Below are 12,280 nucleotides of genomic sequence, written 5' to 3'. Positions count from 1 at the left end.
CACACAGCCTGTTTGACACCATTGGTGACTGGGAATGCCTCAGGGGATTCTCCGCCTTTCAGTACTCTGGCCATCATGGAACTGGCATACCATCACTCATCACTGCCATGACTGCTCCAGAAAAAAGTGTATCCACCTCCAGTTTCAGTCAACTGACCTATGTTGGCAAGACGAGTTTCTCTCAGAGCTGCAATGTCAATGTTGTATCTTGCAAGCTCTCTCGCAAGTAAGGCTATTCTTCTGTCTGGTCTGTTTGCTGTAGGGTTGTCCAAAAGTGTGCGCATGTTCCAAGTGCCAATGGTGAGCGGTGTCACTTTGTGTTTTATTTTGTTTGTTCGACCGCAAGATGGGATCCCTGCCAGCCGTGGTAAACTGGCCGGGGTGTAGTGAAGCAGGCAATGTTTAGCGCACCTTTTCTAGCCCCTTCCTCATTCTACGGAGGTGAGCAGTGAGTCCCTGAAGAGGACTGCTCAGATGCCAAGTTTCACTGCTGCTTTGGTCAGCAGAAAACGACCATTAGACCTGAGCTGCCTGTGCGCAGGTCCGTGACTACAATTCCCAGTGTATCTGCACCTGCTGCTTCGTCGCTCGCCCATTGCCACAGGACTTCAAAGGTTGAACAGGACGATGATGATGTCGAAACTAGCGCTTGATTTGGATTAAAGTGAGAGAGAGTTGAGCAGCGTCAGCCTCACTCTCTCTTCCCAATTCCCATCTGAATCCAGCGGCAAGACAAGGGTCAAGACGGCTGGAGGTAGGACTAGGTGCAGTGGATGACCAGGATGTCTTCTGAATCTTGTCCTGCTCTTTGCCTTCCACGACGCTTGCAGAGACTGTCTTCTTGACCGTTGGACCTTCCATTGGTCTCGTCCGCTCAATCCGCTGGAGTCTGTCTTCACATGCTGGGATAGACATCTCCCTATCTCACCGAGGGTTGAGACCCGTCGGCTACCATCACCTGGTTTAGCCGGCTTGTTGAAGCCGTTCTCCGGGGTGTGGCCTCTGTTGCATGCAAACAGCTACAGTGAGCCACAGGTGAGAGCTGAGTGCCAGGCTGGGCCAAAGAGTGGAGAAACCATCCTGAAAAGGACGCGACATGCTCCCCCACTGGAGGTACTACCCCTCCTTGACACCCCATACAAGTAGGCTTACGTTAACACTGCAATGAAGTTAGTGAAAATCCCCTAGTTGCCACACTCCAGTGCCTGTTTGGGTACACTGAGAGAGAATTTAGCATAGCCAATGCACCTAACCAGCACGTTTTTCAGACTGGGAAGAAACTGGAGAACACAGGAAACCCACACAGACATGGGGAGAATGCACAGACTTCATATAGACAGTGACCCAAGCTGGGAATCAAATCTGGGTCCCTGCCACTGTGAGACAGCATTGCTAACCATTGTGCCAGCAGGGAATTCCAGATCTGTGAGCCTCATGTCAGTAGAAGGGAAAGTATTGGAGAAAATTCTGAAGGAGAGAATCTCCAGTTGGAAAGGCAAGTTGATTAGGAATAGGAATAGGCAGCATTGCTTTATCAGAGGGAGGTGAAGCCTAACAAATTTGATAGAATTTTTCAAAAAGTGATCAAGTGTGTGGATGAGGGACGTGCAGGTGATGTGGTTTATATGGATTTTAGCAAACCCTTTGACCAGGTCCCACATGGGAGACTGATTGTGAAGGTTGAGCACATGGAATTCAGGGGAACATGGCAAGATGAATCCGAAACTGGCTTAGTAATAGGGTAGTGGTAGAAAGGCTGTTTGAGTGACTGGAGGCGGATGTCCAGTGGCGTACCACAAAGCAGTGCTGGGTCCCTTATTATTAGTTATTTATATATATATGAATTATAAAGATGAGAATGTGGGGAAGTGATATGTAAGTTTGTAGATGTCACCAAGATTGATAGAGTTGTTAATAGTGAAGAAGACAGTTGTAGGTTACAGGAAGCTATAGATGGTCAGATGGGCGGAACAGTAGCAGATGATATTTAATCCTGATAAGTGATGTATTTTAGAAGAAGTAACAAAACAATGGAGTATTTCATGAAAAGCAGGACATTAGGAAACTCAGAGGAACAGATGGATCTGGGGGTACTTATTCAGAAATCCCTGAAGGTGGCAGAGCAGTTGAATAGGGTAGTTAAGAAGGCATATGGGACACTTGCTTTTATCAGATGTGGCATAGAGTATAAGACCCAAGGAGGTTATGTTGGAGCTGTGCAGAATGTTGGCTAGGCCATAGCTGGAGTAGTGTGTGTAATTCTGGTCACCTGAATAGGAAGGAAGGAATGTGATTGCAGCAGAGTGGGTACAGGGGCGATTCACCAGGATGTTGCCTGAGAAACTGGATAGGTTTGGATTATTTTCTTTAGAGCAGAGAAAGCTAAGGGGGACATAATTGAGGTCTATAAAATTATGAGGGGTATGGACAGGGTGAATAGGAAACAGATGTTCCCCTTGGTTAAGGGGTCAATCATAAGATGGCATCGTTTTAGAGTGAGGAGCAGGAGATTCAGAGGGGATTTGAGAAGGAGAAAATACTCAGGGTGGTAGGAATCGGGAATGCACTGCCTGGGAAGGTAATGGAGGTTGGAAACTTTACAACCTTTAAAAAGTATTTAGACGAGCGCTTGAAATATCATAACATTTGAGGATAGGAACAAGTTCTGGAAATTTTTTTTGTTTACTTTATTCCAATCCAATCAAGTCAAATTAAAGCCAATTCAGAGTCCCAACAAGTTGGGACATTCCCGATCCAAACTGACAAGACAGGGCTCTCACCACCAGTCTTGGACTGGAAAATGGAATTAGCGCGACTTTAGTGGTGGTTATTGTCGGTGCAGACTTGTTGGGCCAAAGGGCCTTTTCTGCACTGTATGACTCCTCAGGCTACTAAATTAAATAATGGAAATTGCAGATGCATTAGTCATAGTTTTCAAAAGCTCTAGATTCAAAAACTGCTCTAGGATCGGAAAAGTGTAAATGTGTTTCTAATATTGAAGGAGAAATCAGATAGATAAACCCGTATATGTGGAACATCAATTATGCGGATATTATTGGAATCTCAGAAACCATAACTGAGCCAGTGAAAAGTATCAGCTGATCATAGTAAGGATTTGTTAAAGGTCGATTCTGCCAAAGTAATCCAGTTGATTTTGTTCTAGTTCGGAACCGGCTTGGAGGGCCAAAGGGCCTGTTCCTGTGCTGTAATGTTCTTTGTTCACTAGCATGATGATATGCTTGCTTACTCCTTGGCTGAAATTTTCCAGCCATTCATGCCCCACAGCCATTGCCGACGAAGATGAAGAATTTGGCACTCAGCCACATCTCTGTTCACTGCAGCGGGAACGTAGAACCCCGTCAGCATGAATGGCTGAAGAATTCAGGCTCTTATCTTTTATCCTGCCAATTGACGATCACTACATCATTTACGTTTGTGTCACAGATTGCACACAAGCTGAATTTTACAATCCCTTTATCATTAATTGATCCCTTTCATTGACAATGCTATCTTTGTATCAATTTGCTTTTCCTGTTGTATGCGACTCAGACTCTGGCCCCTTCTGCACATATTCTTGAAGCCCTAGTACCTTGTTTCTCATGGATTTTTTTTGAATTAGTGTGGAAATTTTGCTACTAATGCCAGGTATTCCATTGTTGGCCTACAGTTTATTAATGCATCACATCTCAGGACCTTACGGCTACATTTCTTAGCTTTTTCATGTTAAGTTTAAGTATTTTCTGACTGAAGCAAATTCTAACCTCATCTTACATTCCATTTAACATTTAAATAGAGTTTGTCTCTTTTTTAGAAAAAGTACCTCATTGCCAAAACTCTCATGTTTTCACTCTGACTTTCCAAATGTTGGTCTAAAGCTAAAATCTGAATGGAAGTGACGCGAGCACATTTTGCTTCCCCAACTCCTCTCAGTAAGAACACTGTAAATAATTACTTCGTTACTAATGTCAATCCAAGTCCTTCATTCATTTGGCAGACATTAACTTCCCAGCCATCCTCTATGAGTGACAACCTTCACTGATTCCAGCCTTGTTTTACCAGATTCTGCAACATTTCCCAGCTGTGCCTTGCCTGAGTAATGCCAACTCTTTTTGGACTCAGTGAATTCCTACTAGTCCTGTTAGACTGCAGAGCTCAGTTAATTCTCCAACTTAGTTTCTATAATTATGCAATCTGTTCAAATACAAGTGTTCTAAAACATGAAAATATGTGTGCTGTTTTTTCATAACCAATAGCTGATACAGCATACTAGTTCCTATTTTACTAAAGGCATAAGCTGCTGGTTGGTGCTTCCATTCAATTTTCCAATGTAACTGGAAGTCATTCCTTAAGGTCTTTTTAGGTTTTTAGAAAGTTTCCTTAAGGTAAGAAAACCTTTTTAGTAAGGTTCTTTTTAGTGTAATTGTCCTCCCTCTTCAATGAGGAGAATTACACTACCCTCACCTTAATTATCTATTTTGATCTGATTTATTATTGTCACACGTATTAACATAGCGAAAAGTATTGTTTCTTGCGTGCTATACAAAGCATACTGTTCATAGAGAAGGAAATGAGAGAGTGCAAAATGTAATGTTACAGTCATAGCTAGGGTATAAAGAAAGATCAACTTAATGCAAAGTAAATCCATTCAAAAATCTGACAGCAGCAGGGAAGAAGTCATTCTTGAGTCGCTTGGTGCATGACCTCAGACTTTTTTATCTTTTTCCCGACGGAAGAAGGTGGAAGGGAGAATGTCTGGGGTGCGTGGGGCCCTTAATTATGTTGGCTGCTTTGCTGCGGCAGCGGCAAGTATAGACAGAGTCAATGGATGGGAGGCTGGTTTGCGTGATGAATTGGGCTACATTCACAACCTTTTGGAGTTCCTTGTGGTCTTGGGCAGAGCAGGCGTCATACCAAGCTGTGATACAATCAGAAAGAATGCTTTTTATGGTGCATCTGTAAAAGTTGGTGAGAGTTGTAGCTGACATGCTGAATTTCCTTAGTTTTCTGAGAAAGTAAAGGTGCTGGTGGGCTTTCTTAACTATAGTGTTGGCATAGGGTGACCAGGACAGTGATCTGGACACCCAAAAACTTGAAGCTCTTGACCCTTTCTACTTCATCCCCGTTGATGTAGACAGGGGCATGTTTTTCTTTACATTTTTATTTTTATACTTTTATTGTTCTTTCTAAATCAAACCAGGTATTGTAGCTGAAGGGGATGGGCCACCCAACTTGCTCCCAGAATCTCTTGGCTGAGTTACAAGAGCAGTCTAGTAGAGACTTGGCAAATCTGATTTTCCCTCTCAGTCCCTGTGTCAGTTTGACTGGGTGAGTTCAGTGATGTGGAAAAATCAAATCTGTGCTTTGCACCGTCATAGCAGTGTGTGCTGCCATCCAGTGTTTTGTGGTACTTGTATCCTGTGGGCTTATTACCTTCTCTGCTTCTTGGTAAAATGATTCCTGTGGCCAACTAAGATTTGGGATGAGACGTATTATTCAAAAAATAGTTAGGAACAGGAGTAATCTATTCATCTCCCTGAGCCTGTTTTGCCATTCTATTATAGCTGTTGAGCAGTTTCACAGACATGGAGAACTTTGTTCACGGAGGCATTTTCATGTAAAGCGCTCAGCAACAAGCTATTTGACTCTGGAGGACATCACAGCCTGGTGCATCCTCTCTGTGGTTGGCATTTGCATTGCAGCACAGATCACTGGATGTGAATTGGATGCAGGAATCCTGATTTATTTTCATTCAGTTCTGATCGCTGATACAGATTGTAAACCCATACTGCTGCCTGGCTAAGAATAACTAACTCAGTACACAGCCTGACTATATGGCTTAGTGTTGCACCATGTGATATTTTTAATCAACAAAGTCGATGGGGAATTAAAATAATATGTTTGGGGCAAATTATTGGAGCATCAACACATGAAACTGCACCAGTTGAGTATAGGTTTAGCACCTTTTCCCTTATCTATTTTTAAATCAAGGCCAATGGCTGCCTCACAGAAGAGGGGAAAGAAAATACAGCAAGGATATTGATACTAGACTGTTATAGACTTCCTAGTGGTCAGCTCAAAAACATAATTAACAAGAAAAATGAAAGGGATTTGGTATATTCCAAAGAAAAGGAAAAGTTCAAATTTTAATATTCATTGTTGGATATGGCATGCTATCACCTAACATATGGCCACAGCAGCACCTGGAATCATGCCTGCTGCCATCCTCTGTACCAGATAGATCTCAACTGTGTACTATTTCTCTACAAGTATTCATGGGCTGAACTTGTGTACCTCCCAGTAGACAGAATAGACGAACCAACTGCTTGGCTGGGGCTGATTTGAAGTACAGGAAGAGTAGAAAAAATACTCTATCTATATTAAAGCATAACACTATTTTACAAGTCATTTTATGTTATATTTGTTCATGTGAAATTGTAGCGAGATCAATAAACAGACTTTTTAAACATGGAGTCACTGTAGCTTCTATAAAATTGTCTTTGCCTTGAAAGGTACTGTAGGTAAGGAACAAAACATTACTGGAGAGAAACATAGAAATTATGAGTAGGCCAAACACATTTCAGAATGCATCATCCACGTTCATACATTAAAGGGGGTTATGCCTGACCAGGATTTCCAGATTTACCAGCAGTTTTTGTTTTCAATCTTAAAACAATTCATGACATGATTTCAGCTGGAGTAGCTGTCCCCTTTTTGTCTACCCAGCAACAAAAATCAATGCTGAGAATACTGCCAAAGCTTTGAGTCCTGCACTCAAGAACAAATGCAAGAATGCTAATTCATCTTCGATTGGTTAGCAAGTCAATTGATTGGCTGAAGCATTGCCATGGCAAAGCAACAGGTGCAAGGTTTGAACATTTTTGTTTGCAGAAACTAGTTCCTGTTTATGAATGTATATCCCTTTGAATAAGCTTAACTGATTATCTTAAATTGGTTGTTAGTGTAGCTTTTAGCTTAATCAGGCTCGATTAGCAAGTGCTGCACAATTGTGGAATCACATCTAATAGTAGATGTTTTGTTTCGCTAGTGGAATACAGTCTGGACTCTACCTATTGGAAAGTCAAAGTTAAGGAAGTTGTTTCATGTTGCTATAGCTATGCGAGTTGTACTTCCCACCAACAGGATGCTGTTGTTAGTCCAAAATGATGTTCTGCCTACAGCACACGTGTAACATCATGCATGAATTTCAGTGTCACTGTGATGTCAGGTGCATGAGCTGTATGTGGCAGCGACTGGCTGATCAAATCAAACAGCATGTTCATAATATGCATTCTGCACTCTGCCCTCAGCCTTCAACCAGCCCACACTTGCACAACCTAAAACATTTAATGTTGGATGAGAGTTTGCACAGTGGATGGTGGACAGTTAGGGCACTTACAAGGGGGAGATCTAACTTATGATATACCATATGATAACTCTTGCTTTTTATGTATGCCAGATATTTAGCAATAACTTGCAAATCTTGTAGGAAATGACACTTAGTGAGGTCAGTGTGGAGGGTGGGAAAGCCCCAAGTGGGATACCTCAGGGCTCAGTGTTGGGACCACAACTAATTCTAATTCATATAATTTGGATGATACTAAAGAAGGGAAGTGAGAATTGATGAGTTGTTAAAATAGACAACACAGTTCTACACAGAAAACTTGGCACACCTACTCCAAGAATGGTCTTGAACTAGCTATGGATGAAACTGAAAGAGAGCTAGGAATCTTATTAAACTTGAAGCTAAACGGATGAAACCAATACTGAGCAATAATAGGAGGCAGATTCAACTGTGGCTTTTAAAAAAGATATATATAAATTATGAGAACACAGATTTGCATCAATCTAAGGAAAAGGCAGGTGACTGGGAGTAGCTCCCGAAGAAGGCTGACACAGACATGGTGGGCCAACAGTCGGTTGTGCTGTAACATATGATTCCAAAGCCAACAAAAGTGTTGCATTAAACAGCTAAAACAAGGAAATGAAATGCAAGTCAGAGGCAGTAATTGTCAAGTTTGTGTTGTGATCAGACTTGACCTTGATTATCACATGCTTCTCTGGTCAAGAAACAAGAGAGGCATTTAAGTGGAAAGAATCATAGGGCTATTTCCACTGTTAAGAGAAGACTGGAGAAACTTGGGCTTTTCACAGGGCAATCGACAGGTGGTGTTATAAGTAACAAGATGGTTATGATTATAGAAAAAAGCTTAACCCAAAATATTACTTTACTATACAAGCAGAACTTGGGGGCATGTTCAGGCAACAAAATGGTACTTTTATGATTGATGCCAGGACAATTTTCTTTCCACAGGGTAACCGATGTGTAGAATGAATAGTCAGAGTGAGTAGCTGAGAAATAAACTCCAAAATTATTTAAGAAACAATTCAAGACAACACTAGGCTGACATTGGGGACCTCTAGATGGATGAATCAAGATAACAAAATTGCCTGGTGCAGTCAGAATCATCCTGCAAATACTTTTTTTTGCCATTTATCTTGAAAGCAATTACAAGACAATATAAAGTTCCTTACTATACATCTTCAAAGTACTTATATTCTCAAAGTAAAGCTTTTATTTAAAAAAAATCTGAAAAAAAGTGTTTGCATCAATACATATTGTACAACATACAAGCATCGTGAAACTGCAGAGCCCAAGGGGCTACAAACGTTCTTGCCAGTGTTACTTTATAAAAATGGAACACAAGCCCATCAATTACTCAATTGTTTTCCACGCCTCCAAGAGGGAGATTAGAGTAAAAACAAGACAAAAAAAGAACACCTCGGCAAAAATCATTACATATTTGATATCATTAATCACTTTTTGTATAAAACACTTGTTACATTAAGTGAATAATTCATATTTTTCTTCAGCAAAATAGATGGCAACCAGTTACTACTTTTGAATTACTTGGAACAGAATCATAAATACATTTCCGTCACTGACTTCCTTATAAAAAGCACTATAGAATAGGGTACAAAAATGTTTGATGCACCTGAAAGGGAGCTAAGTTTCAAAAGAAAAAAAATACATCTTTACAAATAGGAAAAGGAATCCTTTGTACAGCTTCAACAGAAATAATTGATTTTCACAAACCACAGCAGAAAACCTAACCATTTGGAAAACATTACAACATTCCAATGGAAACACAACGGGCAATTACAGTAAAGTTAATTACAGCAAAAAGAAAAAATATTTTCTCACACATACATGCATTACTAAACCAAAACTCCTCAAAAGGATTGATCCTCACCTGGGCTATCAACCCATGGTTACCCCCAACGCTACCCCCCCACCCCCCCAAACCTCATGGTTAGGCCTTAAAACTATTCCCTCTTGGAAAATAAACAAAACTGTGGGTGCTTCCTGCCAAGCCAATAAAGGTAGATACTATTAATTTTCTGGGTGAGAAATGGTAACCGACTTACCTTGAAGTTTGGCTGTCTGTTGGGGAAGCCAGCCAGCATTATTGCAAAGGAAGATTGATGAAGATGTTTATAGGTTAATTGGTTGCACTACTACAAAAATTGGAAAGAAAAAAAGCTGGGGCATATTCCATACAAGATAGTTTCCAGTCAAATTTAGAAATGTTTGAGTTTATTTTCTGCTGGTCTAAATAGCTTTACATAGAGGACATTCCCAAGCAGTGTGTTTAATTTTTGTTCAGCACAGGAAGGAGCACTGAAAAGTTGTCCTCATTTACAGCAGTCACTAATCAAAAATGGAGATAAAGATGATACTGAACATTTACAAGATTACAGAAAATTAGGATTATTGTTCCTTTTAAAAACAAACTCAATATTTGCTCTGGAGTTGTTGGGTGCCCATTATCAACTGATTTTTAAAAATTAGGTATTTTAATGAAAAACCTCACTTGAATGGGCAATAGGTGAAATCAGATTTGGCAGAGATATTTTTACCATCAGATAATTTACACACACCACCTCTCAGCTTGCATGAAAAAAAAAGGACACCAGCGCTGTGACAGCACTTACGGGGTCTCACCTCCCAGAAATATCTCGACGGTGAAAGTAAATAATTTGAGAGAGAGGAAGTTCTTGTTTTGCTGGAACAGATTGTCCAGTGTGATAAAAATATTTGAAGACCTTCCCCAAAGAAAGTACTTGACGCTCGTAAGCTGACATGTGTATCAAATATATGCAATCTTCCAATTTTCTTTGGGGTATTCATGAATTTAGCTGTGCAGAGCATTTACAAATGAGAGATATATCAAAGTGCAGGTAGGCATTAGTCATCCAAAGCAGGCACAAAGCAACAAATTATTACAGTTGTGTGTGCACCCAAATAATAGAAGCACCTGCCCTTAGCTTGAATGTGTAAACCAGGCATTCTCTGATTTAATCTACATGACAAAGTGCTAGCTATAAACACAGCTGCCTCTAGTCACATTGTGCCAATCAGATTTGACAGATGGTAGAGTTGTCCCATGTGATAAAGTAGATGCATTCCCTCCAAATAAAATGCAAGATAATGTGGAAAAATATCCTTCCATTGGGATCTAGTTTAATTGTACTGCAAAAAAATTGTATAAAAAGAAAAATGCCAACTTACTACCAATCTACAGAGAGACATGCTGTAAAAAGCAGCTCTCCTTTAAGCCATGCCATAACAGGTTGTTCGCTGTTGCTGAGCAAATTACATTCCAATTGCTCTCCTCTTCAAATGTACATTGGGTGTTACAACTGGGTGATCAGAACACCAGTATGTAATGCTGAACTTGAAATTTAAGTTAACAGATGCAAAACTAGGATTTGTCTCAAAGCAAATCAGACTTTGCTGTTAGCAATTCAACACTTCACACTCACTCATCAGTAAGGTGTTAATACACTGGTTAATGTAAAGGTGGATCAGTGATGAAACCAAAACAAGGAAAGAGACCATAGAGTGTACGAGTTTATCAAATACTGCTTACAAATTCACATCATGCAACACAAAAGAACCCTCTAACAGCACAAACGATAAAGGGTTAAAATTCCTTAAGAATGTCAGCAAAGAACGTATGCAGACTCTTCTGCCAGTCTTATGACACTTTGTTTGCAATTACTCAGGTAAAATAATGCACTGGGCAGTTGGCAGTGGATTGTTATTGCTGTAGGTTAGCAGTCACTCCAACTCTGCTCTACTATAGCTGATACCCTTTTCTCATATTCCCGTTTGTTTTCTTGGTAAAGCTGTGCAGCCTGGCTATTTGCTGGACTATTTGGGTTTGGTTCATCAAGTAGGGACTAGACAAGAAGAACAAAGAGTCAAAGTTAAATGTGGGCATTTTCACCTCATATCACTCATTTTGATTCTCTTTAAATTATTCTAATAGAGTAAATAAAGCTTAATTAAATAGAAATCTTTCTCCCACTCTGAACAATTACATGCCCTATATCACACTACAACCAAGCAGTGGGCATCTGATTTTCTTCCAGATGTTTGCCAATAGAATTTTGGACCAGTTGCTACAAAATCCATGATGTGGAAATGCTGGCGTTAGACTGGGGTGGGAGCAGTAAGAAGTCTCACAACACCAGCTTAAAATCCAACAAGTTCATTTGGTAGCATGAGCTTTTGGAGCTCTGCTCCTTCACCTAATGAAGGAGCAGCACTCCGAAAGCTCTGCTACCAAATAAACCTTTTGGACTTTAAGCTGGTGTTGTGAGACTTCTTACTAAACAAAATCCATGACAACATCACATGATTTTTCCTCAGTTTCACTGTGTAGCTTCCAGTTAGTATAGACTCTGTGGCAGAGGTCAGATTATAATTTGCCACATGTCAATCTTGGACACAGTTCCACTTGGTTGGCAGATAAACTGGGAGAGAATTAATTTTTTACCAAAAGGTAGAGTTCTTTAGGGATGGATAAATGATCATTTTCATTTACTTTGTTAGAACAAAACTGCAAATAAAAATACTTAAATTGATATTCAGCCAGAACAGCCCTCAAGCAGACTTCACAAACAGGAGCTCGACAAAAGTGACAATGACTTTTAGTCCCAACCCTGAACAAGTTTTTAAATTCATATATGGGATATGGATATTGCTGGCTAGGCCAGCATTTATTGTTCAGCTACAGAGCAGATTATACAGTGCATCATAGAAACAGTGCAGAAAGAGGCCATTTGGCCCATCGAGCCTGCATCGACCACAATCCCACTCAGGCCTTAACCAATATCCCTACATATTTACCTGCTAACCCTTTTAACCTGCGTATCTCAGGATACTAAGGGGCAATTTTAGCATAGCCAATCAACTTAACCCGCACATCTTTGG

General features: G+C 40.4%; 1 protein-coding gene across 1 annotated transcript in view; it reads right to left on the bottom strand.

Moving 5' to 3' along the window:
• Nucleotides 1-9,803: 9,803 nt before the first annotated feature.
• The window catches only part of LOC145351794 (ubiquitin-conjugating enzyme E2 A-like), a 28,555-nt gene continuing 26,078 nt past the window's right edge, over nt 9,804-12,280 (bottom strand). Inside the window, exon 6 of the mRNA XM_080201434.1 lies at nt 9,804-11,244. Within this exon, the coding sequence (XP_080057560.1) occupies nt 11,116-11,244 (129 nt within the window). The 3' untranslated portion in view covers nt 9,804-11,115. The remainder of the gene's footprint in view (nt 11,245-12,280) is intronic.

Source organism: Carcharhinus amblyrhynchos, chromosome 13 (assembly GCF_965287045.1).
Source record: "Carcharhinus amblyrhynchos chromosome 13, sCarAmb.v2.hapA, whole genome shotgun sequence".
In the NCBI taxonomy this organism is placed as follows: Eukaryota; Metazoa; Chordata; class Chondrichthyes; order Carcharhiniformes; family Carcharhinidae; genus Carcharhinus; species Carcharhinus amblyrhynchos.
The sequence above is the reverse complement of the archived record's forward strand: the minus strand, read 5'-3'. Positions and strand labels throughout refer to the sequence as shown.